A 26,596-nucleotide genomic window follows, 5' to 3' on the forward strand; every position below is an offset into this window, starting at 1 on the left:
CTTACTTTAAATAATAGAATGCAGAGGTAGTAGTATCCTTGTGCGAGTTCCAGGCCTGGGCATTTAGAAGGCCTGGAAGCTCCTGCTTTTGTGCTCTTGGGAGCCCTGAACTGCCATGTAAGAAGTTCATGCTAAAGAGGCCATGGGAAGAGAACGTGCAGTGAGTGAGATGCCTTAAGCCTCTATGGAACTGAGGAATGTAGTTGACAGTGAGAAATGAAGCCCCAGACATTTGACCCAAATAAATCCACTCCAGCCAGCCCCCGCCATTTGAGCCTTTCCAGCTTAGGCACCAACCATATGGGTGGAGAAGTCATCTTGAAAGTTGGAGCCCAGCAAGCATCACATGTAGCAGAGCTGAGCCATTCTTGCTATGTCCTATCTGGATTTCTGATCCCCAGAATCATGAGAAATAATAAAAATTGTTGTCATTTTGAGCTACTGAATAATAAATAACAATTCAAGCAATGGATAATCAGAATACCTAGGTGAATTAACCACAGCTGGCCTCCTGTTTCTTGTTTCAGCCCCCACACATCTGTCAAGGTTCAAGAGCCTCCTGGTCTTGACTCATTAGTCCCTACTCAAGTTGCATTGTGTTCTAAACATGTCACCTGAGGCACACATAGCCTTCATTTTGCACAATGCTCTGCAGAGAACCCAGCAAAAATAGACACTTAATAAAAGGCTTTATGTTGCCATTCAGTTAATATGATCATGAGTCACACCAACTATTATAGCCCAGCCTACAGACCACTTTCCCCTTCTTAGTCACTATGTCATGCTGGCAGGATCAAGACAACACTTCTGTCTACATAATGTTCTAATGCCAAAGAGCCTCACTGATAAAGCCTACAAATTCTATTTCCATCTGTGGGCTTTCTCAATTTTGATCCTCTTTGGATCAAAGGCATTGTATTTTCTTCAAAAGCCAAAGCATCACGGTTCAGATGCTTACTTACATGGAAGGAGCTCAGAGTCAACTGAATGAAGAGTCGAATAAGTTTTGAAAGTCCTTGAACTTGATCATCAGTGATGAAAGAGAAGAGAATCTCGTGAACACCCAATAAAGGGATGAGAACCAGCGTAGATTTTGCCAATCTGAAAATGACAACCAAATAACTGTCAGGAGGGCCACTTTGAGAATAGGCAACATTTCCTCCTCTTCTATGCATGTCTTTATTGTAGGTCTTACTACCTTAATAAATAGTTGATTTTCCAGTTTGCTTCTTTGGCTACACATGAATGCCTTATGGGTCAGTATGGTCTTGTTCTCGATGGATCCCAATACCTGGCTTGTGACAGATGCTCAGAAAACATGAATGAGTGAGTGAATGAATGAATTTCCCCATATAGATTATGATATACCCACCAGATTTTAACATTTTGCTTGATGGATAGATTTCCATGCACAGTGCTGTCACCCTGGGACACTACACCTTTACCACATTTGACAAATGTCCTATTATCTAGTTAGCAGGTGCCTCTATGTCTTTCTTTATTCAGGACTTCCAATGTCAGTGCTTTACTGAGTCTGAGAAGGGGGAAAAAATAGCTTGCCCAGGGTGACACAGCCACAAAGTGGCAAATTCCTGCCTGTAAGTGAGGCTTCTGACTTCCACACAGGCCCTGCACACTCCATGCAAGGTTTCACTATCAGCCCTGTGCTATCCCTCAACCCTGGTGATGGCGAGGGCTGCAGGAAATCAGAAACTGATGCTCCTCATAAAAAATATTGCGTGGAAGCTCCCGGTTGTACACACTATACACAAAAAAGACAGACATTCCTTTACACGACCCACGTGAAAGCACACAGCTGGGGCCCAAAATCCCATATCACATCTGGTGGTTCCCAAACATGGCTGACTATTTGACTATTAGAGTTCCTTACAGAGCTTTATATACATACTTTCATACATACATACATACACACACACACACACACACACACACACCCTCCTGAGGCCCAGTGATGACCCTCTGAATTAAAACCTCTGAAGCCTGGGTCCCAGGAAAGTGAATTTTTAAGGAATTCCTCCTGAGATTCTGATAAGTAGCCATATTTGGGAACAACTGCTCTTTACCATTGAGCTGCTTCTTGATTTAAAACTATTAGTTTTAACCTAATCTAGTGCAAAAGTGTGGTTTAAAAGGTTAAAAATAATTGCAAAAAACACAGCTACTTTTGCACCAACCTAATACCTATATTAGCAATGCTGATTCATATTCAGGGCACAAACAAAGCTACTGTTTTATACACATTGGGGAAAAAAGAGCTTAATTGTAATGATTTTTTTAGCCCAAGTCACTTTCTTAAAGAGACAGACTAAGAGGTTTCTCCAAAACGCCACGGAATGAGAGATGCAGAAACATGCAGGGTCATCACTAGTGTCTTCAGGACGGTTTAACACTATCCAAGAAAAAGCAACGCTTACTATGAATCCTATGTCTGTGAGAGCCATTCTAATGCAATGTTACCAAGGAAACAAAACTCCTCACCTTTGTGTCCTAACAGAACCCAAAGCCAGTAAAAGCTGAGCAGGAGTTACCACGAAGGAGGGACTCCACCTGGGCATGTGGGTTGCGGTGTGTCCCAAGGCCTTGACCGTCAAAGAGAGGCCAAGGAGAGGCTATTTCAAGAGGGTTTTTGTATTGTTGTTTTAATTTCCAGAAGTGTTTTGAAATCCTCTAGCTCAGAGGTTGCAAAGTGGCGACCTGAGTTGTATTTGACCCGCAAACATGTTCTGCTTATGCTAGGAAGTGATTTTTGTTATTGGAGCCATTTTTAAACGATTAGGCAATTTTGAGTAAAGATGTCCAGATTTCCAGCTTCTTTTAAACAATGGGGAGATCTGGCAACACTGGGTCCAAATTCTTGCTTGGCAATAGTCGGCTACAGCCTGATGGTGGAGGTCCCTCTAGAGGGAACATGCGTTCTCCAACTCCCAACCAGCTGGCTGGGCCCTTGCAAGTATTTGAGATTGTGACGCTTGCTCTGAGTTATCTGGATTTTAAGGAAACATACTTACATTCTTACATGTGACCCGTGTCTTACCATCAACTTATTCTTGGGGCCTTGCTATGGCATTATTACTATTATTTTTATTATTATTATTATTATTGGTATCACAAACTCTTTTTTAGTGACAACGGATGGTAAATTTATACAAATTACAAGCTAGAATATAATGAATACAAAATCCATCCAGATAATGGTTAAAAAAACTATCATTTAACAAAAGCAAATCTGAATCAGTGGCTAAAGAACTCAAGCCCCCCATTTTGACAGTTACACACGGTTTTCAACTTAGTGCATCCAAAGTCTGTCCCTAGCCAAAGCTCTATTCAAGACTACAGCATGTCAATGGCTAGGGATTAAAAAACTTTCTAACACTTTTAAGCATTAATGTCAAGAGACATTTCACAACAGATTCACTATGCAAAACTCAAACAAGAATATGTGAATGTTCTTTGCAAACCACAAGGTCCTGTGCAGATGTTGTTAGCTGTTACTATTATTACTATTCCGTGAGATTTCACTGAACTTGAGAAAAAGGAAGATTAGTCTGTGTAACTGACCAGTATGACTTGCAGAACATCTTAAAAGGAATGCAGATATTACTTTCAAATGCACATAGCAACAAAACAGGCAAGGAAAGCGTGGCCAGGGGTGATGGTAAGTTGACTAATTCCAAACCATTTTTTTTAAAAAATTCCAAACCATTTTAATAAATATATAAAGGATTAAGCTATTCCTATTACATGTAATGTTTATCGTTAAGTTCCCAGAGTCCCTAAAAATTATTTTCTCGGGTGACTCTTTCTCCCTGCAAAAAAGAAACAAAAATAAAATCTTGTCAAGTTATTACAGTGTTGCTTCTGCCCAGCTCTTGCAAAATTTGTCTTAAATATAAGAGTTGAGTCTGAATTAATTGGCATTATGTTTTTGAAATCAACTGTTTACTTCAGAATAATTTTAGATCTGTACAAAAGGACCAAGATAGTACAGAGTTCCCAGACATCCTTTGCTCCATTTCCCCTAGTGTTAAACTCTTACATAACAAGGGTACATACGTCAAAACTGAAAAACCGATATTGTACGTGATTATACTCCAGACTTTATTCAAATTTTACCAGTTCTTCCACTATAGTACTTTTCACATTCCAGGATCCAACCCAAGAGCCCACATTTAGCATGGGATGATTTTTTAAAGAATGACCACCTTTTTAATGAAGTTTGGGGCCATTTTAGTAACTATCAACTCTTAGTATGGATGTCAGAAGGGACTGCCAACTCTTCACCTCATTCTACCTTCTCCTTGGACAAAGTACTATTTGTGTCCCTGTTCAGATTAATATCCATAAATATCTATATCAGTTTACTCTTATGAACTGTGTTTACACGTATTTTTCATTTATAATCATTTGTTTATTTAAATGGCTGAGTTTATTGCAGTCGTTTAGCTATTCAACAAATATTTATTGAGCACCTGTTCTGGCCACATGAGGAAGTACAGTGGGAGAGAAGGAGCTGGGGTCAAAGGAAGTAGAGTACCTGGGGTCTCAACACAAATCCCAGCAGGGACAGTATCTGGGGCCTAGATTTAAATTCCAGCACTGCCAATTGCTAGCAATGTGACCTTGGGCAAACTATTTAACATCTTTATATGTAAAAATGAGGATTATACTACTAATAATATAATATAAAATATTGAAATAATAAAGTGTTATTGATAATAATACCTGGCAGTGTCATTGTAAGAATGAAATAACATGTGGCAAACTCACAGAATAAATGATATCTGATACATGATAAATGATCACTAAAATTTAGCTATTCCTATTTTTAAAGAAGCCATCCCTGCCCTCAAATTGTTTACAATCTCAATGATTTTGATCAATTTTTCTCTCAATTGTGACATTTTCATCTTTGTTTGCCCAGAATCAGAAAGTCCTTTCGGAAAGAGCTCTGGGTTTAGCATGTTAAGAAATGATTTGCCTTTATAAATTCATTAAGAGCTCTGCTCCACACATTGCATGGACAGTTAAGACCTTTTATCTAGAGCAAGTGAGCCGCCTTGGTGCTAGAACCACAAAGAACACAGAGCTCCATCCACGCTGAGGGTCTGCGGTGTCAATCGCATTCCAGGGCCATTGCTCTCCCTCAAGCTTGGCCAGCTGTCCCTCTCCAGGCCAGACAGATGGTCCGGTGACAGTTTGTTCCTCTTCAGTGGTGGAAGCCCAGGGGCGAGGGCTAGGACTACAAAAGGTTCTCCAGTTCCTAGCTACTTGCCTTTTTGGCAAGGCCTAAATATGCTTAATTTAAACTTTCCTAAAATAGACTCTTGGAAGGGGACCAAATCTTGAGAGCTATGTTCTGAAAGTTCTCAAAATCTGGGAAAGTTGGAGACATGCCTGTTCTTACCAGAGTTTGGACAAAAAGGCACTAGATCCATTGTCCCCTCCTCCTTACCCTAGCAGAGGGTTCTAATGGAAAACAAACATGGAGGGGTGTGTGGAAGAGGAGACCCTCCCAATGTGGAAGGGCACAGTGTGAGCTGGGGGTGCTGATGACCCATGGAGGTGACGGGAAGCAGCCCTCCAGAACTTGGAAATAAGGGAGGTTGCACTGCTTGGAGAGAAAAATGGGCAAGTGCACTCATCGCTGCTGTAGGACTCACCAAGGAGTAAAATAAGGTGGCCTGGGTGTGTTCTGAGAAACAAGGCCCTGATGTTTTGCTAATTAATAAGCACTAGCAAATCAATTGTGTTGTACTCTGCATGGAGAAAGAGTCAGTGTCGTGCGGGGTGGCCTGCGGGGCCTCTGGTCCTGCTCCCCACATAAGAACACAGGACATGGCTAGGTCAGAAAGGAACACCCACGGAGCCATAGATAGGGGAGTCATACCACTGTATTCTCTCTGGTGGCGTGGGGAGACACACGCAGGAGTAGCCTCAGATCTGCAATCTGCTATTCACGTCTCTGCCTACCAACCAACCAACCAATCAACACAGCCCCGCAGTTAAATCAGCAGCCAATTGGCTAACTGGCCAGCCAATCACAGTTGATGGTCATTTACTACCCAAGCCAGCACCTCCCCACCTGAGGCCCCAGAGCCTGGAAACTGCTCTCTGGGACTCTGTCCCCACAGTCAGTAAATGGAAAGCAGATGGCCAACTAAAATGGCAGTAAGTACCACAAAGGAGCAGGAAGTTCTCAGTACTTATCCAGCCCTACCTGTGGAGACTCTGGAAAATGAACCTCCCTCACTCACCAGGCAGGTGGCACCACAGGACAGTGGTGGTTTCTTAGGCCACTGTCAAGGATCCTTCATCACCAGTCACTCTACTTGACAACGTGATCCCCAACAACATTCTGGTGACCACTTTGTATTTCTGGATCATCTGGCGTCAACCTTATGAGGACTGAAGTTACTAGAAGGAGCCCCCGCCCCACCCACACCTTCCAGTCTCTAAGAATGAATACTTGTCTAGTCTGGTTTATACATTAGTCTCTTGTGAGGTAAGCTGGCATCAGTCAGACCTTCAAAGTCTCAGCCACTTTGGAACACTCAGCGTTCCCCAATACAGTCCCCAGGTGGTGGCGAACTCGCCAAGATGAGGGGTCTCAGCCTGGGAGGCAGCCAGGTAAGCATGTGCCCAGGTTTCTCTTTTCAAGCTATTCCTCATACAAATATGGGGGAAAGGAAAAAGAAGTTTTCAGACACATTGTGTATGTCAGGCAGGTTACTCTTTTTCTCCCCTAAATAGCCATCTTAAACCATTGCTCGGCCATGAGGGTTTCCCCAGTATCTTGATTTACTCTTCCCCAGATCACTGGGGTGTGCACACACGCTCCGGGGCTATGCACGGTGATCCATTTGTATTGGAAGAAAATATTATAAAAAGGTAGAAGTTCTACATATATTATTTGTATCTGTACTGTATAATTTTCTGTTTTTTGGTGTATGTTATAATGTATATATTTGTTCAACAGACCATGTGTACATATGATGAGCGTCCGTCTCAAAATTTCTTTATTGATAGAAATGTATGACCAGAAAAGTTTGGAAACCACTATCTTGGATAAATCACTTGATCTTAGCCAAAAGGCCGAGAAGCGATTACTATCTTGGATAAATCAAAAGTTATCCCTTGGAAAATGGATTAAAGGCTGTTTAGAAACACATTTTCCATGGCCTCACCAGAAAATTCCATACCTTATTCTCTAGAGCATCTATTCTAGTGGTCTCCTACTCTGGCTGTGTATCAGAATCTCCTGGAGATTTTGACTTGTAAGTAGTTCACGTGGTAGGGCTCCATCCCTTACCCTGAGTCAGGATACCCAGTGGAGGGCTCACCAGTTTGTGCTTTTGCCTGGCTGTCAGGAGATGCTTAGGAGTGGCCAGGATGGAAAGCTATTATAAGAGCTGCTGTGGGTCTGGAGCATTGGGAGACCAAGTGGTACATGGTGGGCTTTGGGGGCCCAAAGTAAAAGGGTTTAAGCTCTCAGTCTGCATGGATAGTGGTGCCTTGTCATTTGTCTGCCTCCTGTTTCTGTCTTCTGAGTGTGCTGTTCTCTGCTGGGTTTCCAGGGTACCTGGGTTTCCCCCACATCTGGTTAGTGAGAGGACAGCACTTCCAGAACAGACTCACACAGGGTAGACTACAGCAGCTCTATTCTTGGCCGTGGACCTCTACCCTCAGAAAGTGGTAAGAGAGGCGAAGCCTTGGAAACAGGGCCTAAGAAACTGTCAGCCACTTGGGGGCTCGATCACAGGCCACATGGAAGACAGCGAGGCTCCTTGTGATCTAGGCCAGCCCACACGGCCCATGGCTAGGGATATTTGCAAAATATTTGGGCCAACTACAGTATATTTTTACCCAGTCATGAACCGTGCATTTCATCCGTCTGACTTCCTGGAGGGAGCGAGGGTTTTAAGTAGATAAAATTTGGGGTCTGGAACCTGGGCAAATATCACTCACCACATCTGATTAGATTGGGACACCTGTATCGGTGACCTCCTTTTATCCTCATAACAAGCAGGAGGTGAGTCTGGTGGGGCACTCCTACTTGACACATCAGAAAACAGGCCCAGAAAGGCCAATCAACTTGCCCAGGGTCAGTCGGTGAGCCTGGGGTCATGGCCAGCATCAGCCTTCCTAACTTGCCTTCCACACCAGCATCCCAGTCCCTGGCGAGTTAGAATGTGTGGCTCTTGCAGACAGGGCCCACATCACATTTACCTTTTGTTCCAAGCACAATGTCGGGCATATTGTAGGTATTCATTAAACGTTAGTCAGATAATGGAAAAACTACCTTCCCAGCACGCCTGGGTCAGGCCCCTGGGTCTGGCCTTAGAGAGAGTGAGAAACAGAGCTAAAACTATTCTCACTCACACCCCTGCCTCTGTCCTGCCATGTGGACTCAAAGGTCTACCCTTAGAGCTACTCTTTTGGGTTAAAACACTCCTTTACCAAGAGCCTGCTGAAGAAAACACAGATTACAAGAAGAATCCCACAGATTACAAAGACTAACTGAAAAAGGAAAGAGGGATCCATTTATGTCATTCATTGATTCATCTGTTCATTCATTAGTTCATTTGTATTTACAGAATTGCACATCTCCATAAAGACTTATAATCTGATGGTGTGAACTGGGGTTATTGTCACTGGAAAGCAAGATGGACACAGCGAAGGCAAGTCACAAAGAAAGGATGACAGTGAGAAGAATGTATTTCCTTGGACTCCAAAAGTTTGTGGTCTCATCTTTCAAGGTGTCAAAAATACCAAATATTCTCTTCTGAGTTATGAATATGTCTTTTATTTTTTGTTTCTCAAATTCCTCCCAAAGGAAGGCAACTATCTCACTTCTTGCACATGGCTCTTTCCTTTCCCTGTAAACCACTCATTCTTAGGAGCATTTTAGTTTCCTCCTGGGGGAATGTGTGTGCCCTTGATTACTCACCACTTACTTTATCTTCGTGGGGCCAGAAGGTCCTCACCATTGGCAAAAGCTCTACTTGATCCTATGACCCTCCTTCAGAGGGACTCTCCCTGATACCCTTGTCTTAAGAAATAAACATACTAATGCAACTTATTCTCCCCTTCCCAGGACATTAGCCAGAACAACTAGAAAGGGTCAAAACAATCTTTAACTATTGGGTACTGACCTCAGACCACTCACCTGTATTTATAATCTCTGAAGCACATTTGATGGGCTTTGAGCTTAGAAATGAGAAGCTTGAGAATTTTCAGGAAGATGAAGAAATTGACCTTGAAAAAGAGCAGATATGGGTAAGTGATAGAGTCCATATGGCAATGAATATCGAGGTCACCCTGGGCCTCACCATCAGATCCTTGTCCATGTAAACCAGGGGTGATTTGGCAGTCAGCCAGTCAGGTAGTAAGTGCTTGTAGTGACCCCCACTCTCCCTAAGGCCATTTCAACTGAAAGCCTGGAAAGGATCCGGAAATGTCCTTTAGTTTATTCTCCTGCCTCAGAAATGTTCATCACTACTGTCATCTGGGAAAGGCAGATGGACTTTTACATTATTATTACTAACTTTCATTGGGTACTTACCATACCAGGCATTGGGCTAGCTTTCCGTACATTATTTTATTTAATCCTCACGACAACCCTCTGAAGAAACCACACCATTTTTATGCCACAATACAATGAGAAAACAGAGGCGCAGAGGAGACAAGTACAATTCTCAAGGTTACACAGCTAGTGACTGAGCTGGTAATTAAATCCAAATTTATCTGATTACAACCTTCCCTTCATTTAAACAGAATGCCACACTACCTCCCTTCAGTAAAGAACACCAACCTATTAGTGTCTAACTTGAGGTCCTGTTGCCGCCACGGAATTCACTGGAAAGCACATGTTCTCCACTTCCTAGACTACTTTCCACAATGGTCATGGACTGGGAAAATTCAACTCTTCATTGTCAGCATTGGTAGAAATTTTAAAATGTGTCTTCAAAGTCTTTGACATCTCTCCCTTCAAAAGGCAGAGGCTAATTTCCCCCTTCCCTCTAGAATGTGAGCTAGATTTCATTATTTGCTTCTAATGAAAAAAAAATATGGTGAAAGTAATACTATGTGGCTTCTAAGTATCGATCCTCAAAAAGATGGCTTCCATCTGTTTCTTTCTCCCTCTCTCTCTCCCCTCTTCCACTTTCTCCCATTGCTCACTCTGGGGAAAGGCAACTGCCATGTTGTGAGAACACTCAAGCAACCTATCGAGAGATCCACATCGGGGAATTGAATCCTTCTGCCAATAACCAGCACCACTTGCCAGCCATGTGTCTGAGCCACCTTGGAAACTGATCTTCTAGCCCTAGTCAAGTCTTCAGATGGCTGCAGCCCTGGCCAACATCTTGACAGCTACCTCATGAGCCAACATGAGAGATAGAAGAGAGAGTGGTTAAGTGTGGTAGGGGTTGGAGAATGAGAACAAGGCTTGTGAGAAGTGATACTGAGGAAGGACCACTTCCTGCAGTGCCTTTCCTGGTCATACTAAGGAGCTTGGGTTACCTTCTGAACGCAATGGAGAACCAGTGATGGATTTTAAGCAGGCAATTGACCTGATCAGATATGTATCTCTGCATTTCAGAAAGGTCATTTTAGTAGGAGTGTGGAGGATGGTTTGGATAAAGGCAAGACTGGAGGAGGGGAGACAAGTTTCAGAGTTCCTGGGGTTGGATGATGAAGAAGTGAAGTAAAGCAACAGCCCTCGTACGTCAGTGATGGAAATGGATTCAAAATCATTAAGGAATTTGAGTCATATGACTTTTGTTACTTGTTGGATGTGGGGTTCAAAGATGACCCCAAAGTTTATCGGTAGATCTCAAATGTGTGTTAGTGCCATTCATCAAGAGAGTGACCACATGGAGGAGGAAGAGCATGGGAGAGAGAAAAGGGAGGAGTCCAGCAACTTTGGACGCAAAAGATGTCCCAAAGCAGAGAGTTATTTATTTCTGCACCTGAGCTGAGAAGTCCTAGTTAGAGCATGGGGCCAATGGAGTACGCAAGATTGTCTAGGGACAATGTGTAGACAGGGAGAAAAAGAGGGTTAAGAGAACCACCTTGTAACAAAGGGAAAGGTGGAGGAAGTAGAGACAACACAGGAGATCGAGGAAGGGTAGTTAGTGCAGTTGGAGTGAATACAAGGAAATGGTATCCTGGTAGTTCATGACAGGAAGAATTTTAAGAAGGTTTAAATGCTACACAAAATTTAAGAAAATAAGACAGCATTTAGCAATAAGGAGCTACCAAGAAAAGCTGCAATTCAGGAGGAAGCACAAGCCAGACTGCAGTACTTTGTTTTATAAATGAAACACCAAAGACGGGAGACAGCCAGTGCAGACCACGTGTAAGAGGCTTGGCTGAGAAATGAAGCAGAATGACATAACAGTAGATGACAAGGGATGCAGAATAGAAATAATGTCTCCCCATTTTTATTTGTCGGGATGGAAAAGGGTTTCACCATTGTTTTTAAAATGAAAAAGACTTAAGCATGCCTCTATGCAATGGAGAAAGAGCTGATAGAGGCAGCAATCAGATGACAATGGAGTAGTCTCTACAGACATTAAGCCAACACAGTGCTAATGTTTCTGTCCAGAAACAAAACCCTTTACATATTGAAACACAAGCTGCAGAATACACATATACCTGTTATGACTTGCCTTGGTGGCCTCAGGAGAATCAATGCGTAAATTAAAGGCTAGGGTTTTAGGCAAGAGGCTTTTTATCCAATCCACAAGCCAACAGGAATGATAGAGATTCCCAGCCAAAGAATATTTAGTAACAGAACACTTAAACACCAAGTGTAACCAAGTAATTTATCCCTTTTAATGGGATATCTGTTTTTCATCACAAAGAGAAAACCTTATGTCCTTGGCTTAGTGATTTGTTGAACTTGGGTATTTTTCTTACGTAGTAATCTTCACAGGAAGAAAGGCACATATTTCAACCAACTAATTTCAGTCAGAGCTGTCTCCTAAGAAATGAAGGGTTCTAATAAACAGCATGTTGATTCGCTGTTCTTTGTGTCTTCCAGACACCAAACAGTAGAAACTAGGCGTCAACAAATGGGCCATTAGGAGGAAACATTTCTTGACTGTCATGGAGTGAAACATCAGCCTGGTTTACCACGGAGCCCTGTTTAGGCTTCCCAGAAGACAAAAGTCAGCAATCATATTTCGATGGTGCTATTCATCATTTGTGCACAAGCAGGAAAGGGGTTGAATAAGGAAATTTTTCAAGTACCTAGTCAACTTCTCTTGGATTCTGAGACCAGAGGGCGTTGCTTAGAACCCCAAACATATATGGCTCCCTTTACACCCTAGATGGTATAGAAGGCATTATCAGATGTCATATTCTTGGTGACACTTCTTTGGTACCCCAGCTCCTGTGATCAGATCTGTGCCTACAGGTTGGCAGAGGTGATTGCCAGTATGGTGGGGGTTCATCTATCCCCAAACTCCTCTGACCTGCTGTGTGGACTAAAATACCTACCTTTAGAACTACTCCACTGGGTTAAAATACTCTATCCCAAGAGCACTGCTGGAAGGGTAAGGAGTGATTAGGAAAGAAGGGAAGGAGCTCTTTCTCTATCTCTCATTCATTCATTTTTTTACTAAAATGAAGAATTCAATAAATACCTATAATCTGACTTACTTTCACCATGGAAAGCAGACGATGAGATGCAGCAAAGATAAGTTTTGATGAGGTGGGAAAATCCAGGGTATGGGGAAATTTCCAATGTAACTCTTCAGAGGAGGTGGGTATGTAGTGAGGAGATGTCTTGGGAAACCCAAGCAATAGAAATGCACTGAGTTCCTGGTGAGGAAGAGGACCTACAAAGGTACAAAACCAGTGAAGACTAATTTTACTAATTTCTCAACTTTGTCAGGTTCTGGGGTTGTCAGAGAAGATTCAATAAGGGTTAATGAAGGTGAGGAGAAGTCAAGATGGTGGAATAAATAAACGCTATGCCTGCCACCTCTTATGACCACATTAAAATCACAACTGAATTATAGAACAATCAACCTCTAGAATCATCTGAAGACTAGCAGAACAGTATCCCTATAACTAAGGATATAAACAAAAGGCTACATTGAGACTGGTGGGAGGGGCAGAGACACGAAATGTGCTGACCCCAAACCCACAGGTAGTGGTTGAGCACTGGGAGGGACACCTTGGTGGTGGAGGTGACCCCTGAAGAGTGAGGGGTCCCAGCCCCACACCAGATTCCCCAACCCAGGAGTCTTGTGCCAGGAAGAGGAGTACTCACAACATCTGGCTGTGAAAATCAGCAAGGATTCCGTCAGTCCCAGTAAGACAGAAGGTGGCTGGAAAGCCAGACATCCGCTTAAAGGGCCTGCACAAAGATTGTGCAAGCACTTACCCTGGGCTCTGGCAGAGGGGCAGCAACTCAAGAGGTGCCAGAGACACACAGAGAAAGACTGAGTTTGTGGCTTCAGGGCAAGGGCTACATGTGGAGCCTACCTCACATGTAGCCTACAGGTGGATGTGATCTTTCCTGTGTTGAGCCCTACCCCCGCAAGGCCAAATCTGAGACGGCATTGGCTGGGTGAACTCCCTGGGACCCCGCCCCGCCCAGCTAGTTTGGAATCACTGGGGTACTCTCAGCCCGTGGGCCACCAGCCCGGCCCTGCAAACTATGGAAGCCTCAGCATACTGGGAAACTTTCTATCAGCCACTACTTGCACTGCGGCCTTTCTTGGATGGCTCTTGGGGATCTGCAGGCCCCAGGTGAGTGGTGGCTGCCCACTGTGTTCTCTGAGTGTTTTGCAAAGTGGCCACAGGCTCAGCAGTGGCACAAGAACTGAGCCTGTGCTAACTTTGTGAAAACCCCCAGTCTCACCCCTACTGACTCCCCCATCCCACCCAACTCAGGCAACATTGCTGGGGGCACTGTCAGCACCAGGTTAACCAGCTTGGCCTGTGCACCTAAGGAGGCTCTTTCAGCAGCTGAGCCTTAAGAGCAGCCAGCAGGTGGCAACAGGCCTAGGGTTCTTTTGCTAAGCTGCCCAGGCCTGATACTGGTGGCAGCCAGCCTCGGTTCACAGGCCACTCCCACACACCTCCAGGTTCAGCACAGGCACAACCAGCCACATATAGTTTTGTAGTTCCTACTAGGTAGTCCCAGGCCAGTTATAGCAAGGCTGAAATTAGCCTGCATGAAGTCCCTTCCAAGAGGCACCAGAAATAACTCACCCAGAGGCCACCTTTAGACCACATCAGAGTACTGCCTGAATAGCCCTACTAGTGGCACACCGAAAGGGTGGTCTCAACAAGCACAAGAGCCCACTAGGGCAAATCCCTCTCTGAGGAGTGAGCCCCACACAGCAGCTCATATACTGTGGACATAGCCAGTCCTCATGACCAGTCAGCCTGAGAGTCAATCCACCCACTCACATGCCAAAAGTAGTCAAGACTCAACTACAACAGGAGAATACACACAGCACACACAAGGGACACTCCTAGAACTCACAGCACAGGTGATCAGAGCAACTGCAACATTGGACCACATAGGACACTTACTACATAAGGCAATCCTGCAAAGACTGAGAGACACAGGAGATTTACCTAACACATAGAAGCAAACACAGAGAAGCAGCCAAAATGAGGAAAGAAAGAAACATGACCCAAATAAAAACAGAAGGAGAAAACTCGAGAAAAAGTACTAAGTGGAATGGAGGCAGCCAACCTACCAGAGACAGAGTTGAAAACACTGGTTACAAGAATGCTTAAGGAACTTAGCGAGAACTTCAGCAAAGAGAAAGTAAGCACAAAGTAGGATACAGAAACCATAAAAAAGTCAAAAACAAAGAATACAATAACTGAAGTGAAGAATACAGTAGAAGGAATCAGCAGCAGATTAGATGAAGAAGAGGATCGAATCAGCAATGTAGAAGACAAAGTAGCAGAAAACACCCAATCTGAACAACAACAGTAACAAAAAAGAATTTTAAAAAAAGATAGTTTAAGAGACCTCTGGGACAATATCAGGCATAAAAACATTCACATTGTAGGAGTACCAGGAAAAAAAAAGGGAGCAAAGGATCAAGAACCTATCTGAAAAAATAATGACTGAAAATTTACCTAACTTGGCAAAGGAAATAGACTTACAAAGCCTGAAAGTACAGAGACTCTCAAATAAGATGAACACAAACAGGCCCACACCAATCACAATTAAAATGGCAAAGGTTAAAGACAAAGGGAGAATCTCAAAATCAGCAAGAGAAAGACAATTAGTTACTTACAAGGGAGCTTCCATAGACTGTCAGCTGATTTCTCAACAGAAACTTTGCAGGCCAGAATGGAGTGGCAAGAAATATTCAAAGTGATGAAAAGCTAGAGTCTACAACCAAGACTAATCTACCCAGCAAGACTTTCACTTAATATTGAAGGATAGATAAAGTGCTTTGCAGACAAGACAAAGCTAAAGGTATTCATTACCAACAAGCCAGTATTATAAGAAATGTTAAAGAGACTTCTTTAAGAAGAAGGGGGAAAGGCAGCCAAATGGCTCAGTTGGTTAGAGCGAGAGTTCTGAACAACAGAGTTGTCGGTTTGATTCCCACATGGGCCAGTGAGCTGCACCCTCCACAACTAGATTGAAGACAACAAGCTGCCGCTGAGCTTCCGGAGGGGCAGGCGGATAGCTCAGTTGGTCAGTATTGTTAAGAGTGCGAGCTCTTAACAATAAGATTGCTGGTTCAATTCCCACATGGGATGGTGGACTGTGCCCCCTACAACTAAGTTTGAAAACGCTGACTAGACTTGGAGATGAGCTGTGCCCTTCACAACTAGATTGAGAGACAATGACTTGGAGCTAATGGGCCCTGGAGAAACACACTGTTCCCCAATATTCCTCAATAAAAAAATAAATAAATAAAAGAAGAAGAGGAAAAACAAACAAATAAAACAAGATAAAAAACATGAATAATAAAATGTCAGTAACTATGTACCTGTAAATAATCATTTTAAATGTAAATGGATTAAATGCTCCAATCAAAAGACAGGGTAACAGAATGGATAAGAAAACAAGACCCATACATATACTGTCTACAAGAGACCCATCTCAGGTTGAAAGATACACCTAGACTGAAAGTAAAGGGGTGAAAAAAGATATTTTATGCAAATGGAAATTTTTAAAAAGCTGAGGTAGCAATACTTATATCAGACAATATAGAATTTAAAATTAAGACTATAATAAGAGACAAAGAAGGACATTACATAATGATAAAGGGATCAATCCAACAAGACATAACCCTAGTAAACATCTATGCACCCAACATAGGAGCACCTAAATACATAAGACAAATATTGACCAACATAAAGAGAGGGATCGACAATCATATTAAGGAACTTTAACACCCCATTGACACCAATGGACAGATCTTTCAGACAGAAAATCAGCAAGGAAACAGTGGCCTTAAATGACACACTAGACCAGATGGATTTAATTGATATTTTTAGGGCATTCTACCACAAAGTAGCACAATATACATTCTTTTTAATTGCACATGAAACATTTTTCATAATAGATTACATATTAGGCCACAAAACAAGTCTCAATAAGTTCAGGAAGATTGAATCATATCAATCATCCTCTCTGACCACAATGGTATGAAACTAGAAATCAATTACAAAAAAAACAACCTAAAAAAACACATGGAGGCTAAATAACATGCTACTAAACAATGAATTGATTAACAATGAGATCAAGGAAGAACTCAGAAGATACCTTGAGACAAATGAAAATGAAAAAGAGAATGGCCCCAAATCTATGGGATACAGAGAAAGCAGTCCTAAGATGGAAATTCATAGCATGCAGGCCTACCTCAAGAATCAAGAAAATCCTCAAATAAACAGTCTAATTTTACACCTACGGGAACTGAAAAAAACAAAAACAGAAAACATCAACAAAAAAAGCCGAAAGTGAGTAGAAGAAAGGAAATAATAAAGATCAGAGTGGAAATAAACAGAATAGAGGATTAAAAAAATGCAAAAGATCAGTGAAACTAAGAGGTGGTTCTTTGAAAAGATAAACAAAATTGATAAACCTTTAATGAGACTCATCAAGAAAAAAAGAGAATGGACCCAAATAAATAAAATTAGACATAGAAGAGGAGATGTGACAACTGACAGCACAGAAATGCAAAGGATTATGGGAAAATGTTATGAACATTTATATGCCAACAAATTGAACAATCTGGAAGAAATAGATAAAATCTTAGAAACATACAATCTTCCAAGACTGAATCAAGAAGAAACAGAAAATCTGAACCAAACAATTACTACTAATGAAATTGAATCAGTAATCAACAAGCTCCCAACAAACAAAAATTGTGGACCAGATGGCTTCACAGGTGAATTTTACCAAACATTCAAAAAAGAATTAACACCCATTCTCCTCAAACTATTCCAAAAAATCCAAGAGGAGGGAAGGCTCCCAAACACATTTTATGAGGCCACCATTACCTTGATTCCAAAACCAGACAAAGACATTACCAAAAAAAGAAAACTATAGACCAATATCCCTGATGAACATAGATGCAAAAAATTTCAACAAAATATTAGCAAACTGAATTCAGCAATATATTAAAAAGATCATGCACCACAATCAAGTGGGATTTATTCCTGGTATACAAGGTTGGTTCAATATCCACAAATCAATTAATGTGATACACTGCATAAACAAAATGAAAGATAAAAACCATTTGATCATATCCACAGATGCAGAAAAAGCATTTGACAAAATCCAGCACCCACTTAAGATAAAAACTCTCAATAAAGTGAGAATAGAGGGAACATATCTCAACATAATAAAGGCCATATATGATAAACCCACAGCTAACATCATACTCAATGGGGCAAGGCTCATAATACCAGCATGGGTCAGGGAGCTGTGTCCTACACAACTGGGCTGAAAAACAATGGCTTGAACAAGAGTGGGGAAGGGGGGAGGTGGAAGAAAGGGGGGAAAAAAGAAAGAAGAACAAAGCTGGAGGTATCATGCTACCTGATATCAAACTATACTACAAGGCCGTAGTATTCCAAAAAGCATGATATTGACATAAAAACAGACATATAGATCAATGGAACAGAATAACGAGCCCAAAAATAAACCCATGCCTACCTATATGGTCATTTAATCTATGACAAAAGAAGCAAGAATATACAATGGGGTAAAAACAGTCTATTCAATAAATAGTGCTGGGGAAACTGAACAGATATATGTAAAACAGGAAACTGGACCACCTTCTTACTCCACATACAAGAATAAATTCAAAATGGAATAAAGATTTAAAAGCAAGATTCAAAACCATCAGAGGAGCATTTCAGGCAGAGGGACAAGGTGCGTAAAATATGAGAGGAGTGAAACACCAGGATGGATTTAGGAAACTGTGAATTTTTCCATATAAACACAGCATGGGTGCTTTTCCATATAAACCTAGCAATGTGGTGAGATTGCTAGGCAGGGAATGACAATTCTTATCACACTAAGGAGTTTAGAACAAGCCTGAGGTCCATAAGGAGCCATTAAAAAGTCACAGACAGAACAGAAACATAGTCAAATTTTGCTCAGGGAAGACCACACTCGTTGCAATACAGAGGATGGATTTCCAGGAGCAAGAATGAAAAAAAGGAGACCAAACAGGAGGTTTTTGAAGAAGTCTGCACAAGAAATCCCAAGAGGCTGCAGAAGAGTGGGATTAAGGAAAAGGAGACATCTTGGAGAGATCTTTAGAGGAAGAATTGATAAGAATTGAAGTCTGAGTGGATATTGCAGGGAAGAAGAAAGTTTCTGGCTTGGATGGCTGCTAGATGAATGGTGGTGTCATTCACTGAGGGGCAAGAAGAGGAGGAGAAAGTATGGATGGGAGGATGAGTGAGCTAAAGTGACTGTGTCCATTTCTGTGGAGCTGGCCATGACTGGAGTTGTAGAAGCTACAGCATGTGAAGGTTATTTTGTGCAAGATGAGAAGATAAAGCATGTTTCCCTTGTCCTGGTAGGACAGAATGTGGCTCCAGGAACTGAAAAACACCAGAAGAAACTAGCACAGAGATCATTCAGCCATGGATGGCCAAGCAACAAGATCCAGAGCAGTGGTTCCAGCCTTGGCCATCCATTTGAATCCCTTAGAAGCTTTTAAAACTGCAACTGCCTAGGTCCTACATGCAGAATTTCTGAAGTAATCCTTGAACATGGGTATGAGCCACTGTGAAGTTTCTAATACACAGCCAGCTTTGAGACCCGTTGGTGTGTGGAAAAGAGCTTCAAATTGGCACCTACCTCTGGGGTTTGTTGGGAAGATTAAATGAGTATATATACACTAAGTATTTAGAATGGTGCTGGGAGGTAGGAGTCACTCAATAAATGTTACTGGACCTGAAGCCTGGGAATCTTGACACAATGCAGATTCTGATTCAGCAGGTCTGGAGTGGGGCCTGAGAACCTGGATTTATAACAAGCACTCAGGTGACTACACTTTCAGCAGTAAGAGTGTAAAAAAGTGTTCTCAATTCTTGCTGCATATTAGGATCCTGAGGCTACATCTGAGATCAATGAAATTCAAATCTCTGTGGGTGAAACCCAAGCAAAAAACACCCAAGTGATTCCAAGAGCAACCAAGATTGAGAACCATTGATGAAGCTTCTAGAAGACTGCAGGATAAATTAGGGGTCCAGCTGGAGTGAGCCTGAATTCCATCCTAGGGAGAGCCTGATGGTCTCCATCCTTCTTTACTCTGTCTGGTTAGTGAGAACCTTCCAGTGTCCAGTGTGTGTCACAAGCGTTCACTGAATAAGTTTATGGAGAGCTTGCGTTATGGCTGGGCTGAAAGCTTGGATGAATAGAACATGAGGCTTACAGTCACAGAGACAGGTTTTAGACAACTGCTTACAATAAAACATTTCAGGGGCTGTAGCAAAAGTCTGTACAGGATTCTGGAAGGGCATGAAAGAGTGCGACCATTTCTACTTGTGTGAGGTGAGTGTTCAGGTACAGTGGCCAGGCGGACAAGGTGACAGAGAGAAGGAGTTCAAACCCAAGGAGTATCTGAAGCAAAGTACTAACGCAGGAAAAGCCTGCAGCAGTCAGTACTCCAGGCACCTGGGCTGGAGGCTATAAATATTTTGGGGCAGCAGCACAGTGTTGTGGTTAAAAGTCTCAATGCCATCCAGTCAGACCCTTTGGGCTGAGATCTGGTAACCCCACTTACTGGCTCTGTGACTTTAGCCAAGTAGCTTCTTATCTTCTCAGTGTCCTCACCAATAAAAGAAACAAAATTGGCACCTACCTCTGGGGTTTGTTGGGAAGATTAAATGAGTATACACACACAAAGTATTTAGAATGGTGCTGGGAGGTAGGAGTCACTCACTAAATGGTACTGGACAGTCATGGAGGTGCCTGGCCAGGAGGTGGGTGCTGGGATCACAGCTGGGCAGTGTGGATGGAGAGGAGAAGATTGTGGACAAGAGAGAGACAGGGTGGGGGTGAGGCAGGGTGGGGGTGAGGCACTTGGGATGTACGTGGTCGGGTTTCACTTTGAGCACTCACTCTCAGTTATGCCTGGAAGGACCAGGGGGTAGATAACCAGGAGCACGTGGGCCCCCACTCAGGGTGAGGCAGGCCTCACACTCATCAAGAGCATCTCTGCACTCGGTTTTCCTGCCATTTTTCCAAATGTTTTGCCCTCCCAGTCACACCCGGTCTGGGCAGAGTTGTCTTCTATCATGGAAAAATATTGACATTCTATAAAAACAAGCTTTTTCTTTCATAAAACCACAAACATATTATTTACATAAAATGGCAAAAATTGAATGCCTGACAATCCCTCGGAAAAGAGAGTGGACAGAGCACGGATGGCAGTGCCTGGCTGGTGCACCTCCAGAAGGGCTGACCCTATGTCTAGATGGAAAGACTTCCTTCCTTCAGGATCTTGTTAATTCTTCCAACGGTGTGCTAACTCCCTGTCCCTTCCCCCAGCTTATTGGGCAGATTTCATTCTCACACACTATTATCTAAAGGAGTTTTAAGACTCTGGGTCAAGCAGTCCCTTCCCAGCCCCCAAATTCTGGGGCGCGTGGAATAAAGGCCCTTCCTTCTCAGGACCTCAGAGTAACGTTATCTCCTGAACCTAACCCCCATCACAGCTTTGGGTTATATTGATGATATGTTTTGCTCCTCTAAAAGAATCTTCCTCAGTCTCTCCTCCCCCCGCATCCCCCCACCAAAGCCGCTAATGGTGTTAAAATCCAAGTCAATAGCTTTGCTATCCCTGGGCTGATCCAGGACTGAAGGTGCCTGTGTCCCCAGGGCCTTGTACCCATCACAGCCATTCAGTACAGGGTCACTGAGCTGACTATAGGTTTTTATACATAGTTGCAAGACCCATAGAGAAGGAGGCTTTTAGTATAACCCTGAATTTAGTCTTGAACCGGAACAAGAGAAGTTCCTAACTTGTTCTTCTCATTCAGCAGATCTTACAGCTCAGCATCTCCTTCTCAAGGGATCTGGCTCAGGCTCATTCTGAGCCAGAGGATTAGGTGGGGGCAGTAGGGGGTTGGGGGTGAGGGCAGGGGTGGAGTCCTCCACAGCTGCTGAGCTCAGAGGGGGAAAAGGGTGGGTGGGATGGTCCTTACTGCCACACAAAGCAGCATGGGTCCTCGGATGATCCACCAGATTTTCTTATTCCTGTTGGTTCCCCAGCACCTACAACAAAAAGCAGGCAGTAGAAGAAGACTTAGAATTGAGGTAAGGTCAAATGTAAAGGCATCATGCCATCTGGAAGAAGGATACTCACACTCAAGATTTACTTTCCACCCGTCGTTCTCCTGAGAAGTGGGAGAGAAGGGGGAGAACTCAAATCCCTTCCTATTTGTATGGTACTCCTGACTTTTCTTACAATTAAAGTGCTCTTCAATGCTAACAGCTTGATGTGTATCCTTACACACTTTTCTTCATGTTCATACAACTATAAATTGTTAATTATATAGGGGACATTTTGCTGGTGATTATTTGGAGGACAAAAATGGGATCACATAATATTCATTATTCAGCAACAGGCTTAACAACATGCTGTTGAGATTCAGTCCTAGAAACCAAAAGCTATAGAACTAATCCATTTTCTCAGTAGTCTCATAATATTCCACAATACAGGTATGCTGCAATTTGTTCATTGTTTGCCTATTGATGGATGTTCAGGGTTTTTTGTTTGGCTAGAGGTGTTTTGGTTTTATTTTATAAACTGAGATATAATTGACATACATCATTATATTTATACAGGTACAACATAATGACTCAATATACAAATATGTTGTGAAATGATCATCACAATAAGTTTAGTTAACATCCATCACCACACATAGTCATAAATTGTTTTTCTTGTGATGAGAAATTTTAAGACTCACCCTCTTGGCAACTTTCAAATATACAGTATAGTATTATTAACTACGGTCACCATGCTGTACATTACTTCCCCAGGACTTATTTATTTATAACTGTAAGTTTGTACCTTTTCATCACTTTCACCCATTTTGTTTTGCTTTTTCTCCCCCTCACTGTGAATGACAATGCAATAACCATTCTTGTACCTATATTCTTACATATGTACGCACCAAATTTTTATGCTAATTTTGTGCTAATTGGCATATGTAAGTAAATTAGTAAATTAATTACTATAAGCATAAGTTTTGATTATTTTATCTACATTCCTAAGTATATTCTAGATGGCCAAAGAGACCATAGAGACCATCGAAGGGAGTGGATAGTCTCTTCAGGAAATGGTATATACATGTCCTAGTATTTAAGCATACGTGTGAATTACCGGCTCATGGAAGTGAGAAAACAGGTAAATTAGTACCTACCCTGTGTTCTCCAACTGTGCACGGGCAATACTCCATGGTACAACAAACAGCAATGGGAAAGCTGAGGAGAGAAGAAGGAAAGGTAGTTAGGAGCTGGTTGGCCAAACCTGCCTGCCTCCCACCCCAGCCTAATGGGCCAAGCACAGCTGATTAAAACTTATAAAAGCCCAAACATCGTAGAATTGCAGACTGAAAACTGGAGACCTAGCGTGGCACAGAGCCCACCCATTGTTTTACTGTCAGACAAACCAGGGAGTGGAGAGGAGAACGGACTTGCCACATGTCATAAACAGCTTAGAATAAATCCAAAGATATTAACCAAAACCTTCTGAATTGTAGACCAAGCTTATTTCCTCTGTATCCTATAGTCTCAAATTATCCAAACGGTTGTGACAACAGGGATTCCAGACATCATCTTAAAGACTGAGTTGGTATTATGGTTTGTGTAGCCCCCAGATTAATATGTTGAAGTCCTAACCCCCAACATGATGATATTTGGAGATGAGCCCTTTGGAGGTAACTGGGTTTGGAAGAGGTCGGGGTGGGGTGGGGGTGCCATCACGATGGGATTAACGCCCTTATGAAAAGAGACCATAGAGCTGCTTTCTCTCTCTTGCTCTCTTTCTCTCCCTCTACCATGTGAGGTCACAGCAAGAACACAGCTGTCTGAAAGTCAGGAAGTGGGCTCTCACCAGAAACTCAACCATGCTGGCATCCTGATCTCAGACTTTCCAGCCTACGTAACTGGGGGAAGTAAATGTCTGTTGTATAAGTCATGCAGTCTATGGTCCTTTGTTATGACAGCCACAGCAGACCAATATAGTTGGGGACAGAGTAGGACGAATGTCATCTGATGTTAACAAAAACCTTCTCAATTTTGGAATGTGTGCTTTGGGTCTATGGCATTTGTGTGTGCATACATGTCTGTGTCGTGAACACACATACACAGACACACACACCTCTCTTCAGAGTCACTTGTCATTGAAGAATTCTGTCCTAGAAGCCTCCCTCCAGTTGGGTCTCTAACTCTGACCAAAGGCTCTATTGGGCTTCCACATTATGAAGGGTCCCCAGGGAAAAAGGCCGGGGGTTCAGGTCACTCACCCCACCCCACCAGCAGGTATCTGGGCCAGAGACGCCTCTCAGAATGCACTATGGGCTCCAGCAGTGTGTGGAGGTAAAGGCCTTCCACCAGAAGCCATGAGTAATTAGCAGCCACGAAGTAGTGCAGGAGAACCTGGGCTGAGCGGCAGGAGGCGGACATCTGCACAGGACAGAGCACTTGAAGGTGAGTTTCTGCGTTCCTCCGATCTGGACCCCAAGAGGGTGGAGAAGGGCCTCTCTATGTACAATACCTCCCTGTTTACTTTCCTCTCTCCCAAATCCTTGCTGATCATCTCAGAGAGGTTGGCAACAATATCAAAATGTGACAGAGGGCTTCATGTAGGTTTCAAAGCCCATCCTCTTCCTTGACATTATAAATATTTTTAGACCAACAAAAACAGAGAGAATTTATCATCAGCAACTTCCCTTAAGGAAACACTAAACAGTATGCTCTTTGATCTTAGTTCAAGTAAGCTAGAAGTTAATAACCAAAAAATCTTCATTTGGACTAAAGATGAGGAAATGAACTGCTTAATAACCCATGAATCAAAGGAGAAATGATAATAGAAATTAGAACTTATTTCTGAATTGAATGAAAGGAACATTCTGCATATCAAAATTTGTGCTATACAGTTAATAACACCCTTAGAATGAAACTTATAGCCTTAAATGCATTAATTTAAAAAGAGAAAGGCCGAAAATCAATTATCTTAAATATCATGTCAGAAAATAAAACATAAATTAAACCCAAAAAAAGTACATGGAAAAAATAATAGAGATGAAACCAGAAATTAATGAAATCGAGAATATAAAATAAAGAGAATAAATAATGCCAAAAGTTTGTTCTTTGAAAAATCCAACAAAACTGAGAAACTCCTGGCAAGGATGATTAAGGGAGGAAAAAGAGAGTGAAGGTACAAATACTCAGTATCAAGAATCAAAAAAGGAACACCACCATAGATGAAACAGATCTTAAAAAGATCTTAAGAGACTATGAACAATATTATGCCAATAAATTTCAAATGTTATATGAAATAGACAAATTCCTAGAAAAACACAAGTTACCTAGTGACATGAGAAGAAACAGAAAATCTGAATATAAGAGTCATAATTAATCCATAATTAAAAGTCTCCCAATAAAGAAAACTCTGGGCCCAAATGATTTCATTGGTAAAATCTATCAAACATTTAAGGAAGAAGTAATACCCATCTTCAATAAATTCTTCCAGAGAATAGAGAAAGAGGGAACAAGTCATATTTGCTTCAAGAGATTAGCATAAACTTTATCCAAAAACTGAACAAAGGCATTGCAAGAAAAGAAAATTATTCATGAATGTAGATGAGAAAATGCTAAATAAAACACAGTATTAACAAATAGAATCCAGCAATAGAGGAGGAAGAATAATATATCAGAACCTACTTGGATTTATTCCAGGAATGTACGTTTAATTTAACAGGTTACTACATTCATTATGAACAAGATAAAAGAAACATCATCTCAACAGATGCAGATTTTAGTGTGGAAACGCTTGGATGCTTTTAAAAAATAGCAATAATATAAAAGGTTGATCTGGCTCAATCTTTTCTTTACAGATGAAGAAATTTCCCAACCAAGGACCGCTGAGCAACCCCACAGTGAACTCTTCTGATGCTGATTTCCTTTACCTGCCCTATTCTTGTGAGGGTTTTTTGTTTTGTTTTTAAAGTTGGCTGATGCATCTTGAACTACCCCTTTATACCTCTCTTCCCCTCCCCAGCCCCACCTTCCTGCTCTAATGACCTGTTCTGACCCACCCGGTGGGAAGCCAATAGGAAGGAAGGGCGTACCTCTGACACGTAGGATATCCACTCTTTCTCATTGTCAGGCCTCTTGGAGTAAGAGTTGTAGAAGATGATGTCCTTCACCAGCACAGCCACAGCTCTCAGGATGAACGAAGCAAACAAGTTCATGTGGATGTAGTTGCGTGTGCAGTGAAGTTTCCTGTGCGAGGAGAAAACTGAGTGACCTCCCTCAGGAAAGAATGGCTCAAACTAACAAGTGTGGGTCTGAAACGCCTGTGTATCTACCACTGAAGGGCAGAGGTTTGTCATGAAGGCTGCAGAGCTGGATGGCTGGGTGATGTGATCTTACTCTTCTGTGCTTCATTTTCCTCCTGGGGTAATAATAGCTAAAATCTATATAACATATTCAACATGCCGGGCTATATTTCAAACCATTCACAGGTAGAGAGGTACTTATGGGTATCGTTACTCCTTACAACCACTAAAGGAGTAGATACTATTATCCTGCTTTTACAAATGGGGTAATTGAGGCAGAAAGGTGAAGTGGCCTGTCCAAAGTCCCAGAGCAGTAAATGGCAGGTTGGGACCCAGAAATTCTGAAGCCCAAATATGACTCTCTGTGGCTCTACTCACTGTGAGAACAGGAGCACTTACTTCAAAGGGTTGCGGTGAGAACTTAATTAGTTAATGGGTGAAAAGTGCTCACACAGTACCTGGCACATAATAAGTGCCCAGAAAATGTCAGCTCCCATTACCTCTCCCTCACCCACCTGGAGCTTCCTGCAGGCTCCTTTTT

The 26,596-nt window shown here is 42.3% G+C and overlaps 1 protein-coding gene across 1 annotated transcript in view; it reads right to left on the minus strand.

Moving 5' to 3' along the window:
* The window catches only part of GLP2R (glucagon like peptide 2 receptor), a gene marked incomplete at its 5' end in the record, with an annotated part of 65,583 nt that overhangs the window by 9,822 nt on the left and 29,165 nt on the right, over positions 1–26,596 (minus strand). The window contains 6 exon segments of the mRNA XM_081027803.1: positions 963–1,101; positions 9,188–9,276; positions 21,691–21,760; positions 22,915–22,975; positions 24,019–24,178; positions 25,846–25,999. Of these exon segments, the coding sequence (XP_080883929.1) occupies positions 963–1,101; positions 9,188–9,276; positions 21,691–21,760; positions 22,915–22,975; positions 24,019–24,178; positions 25,846–25,999 (673 nt within the window).

This window comes from Rhinolophus hipposideros, assembly GCF_964194185.1.
Source record: "Rhinolophus hipposideros genome assembly, chromosome: 20".
Taxonomy (NCBI): domain Eukaryota; kingdom Metazoa; phylum Chordata; class Mammalia; order Chiroptera; family Rhinolophidae; genus Rhinolophus; species Rhinolophus hipposideros.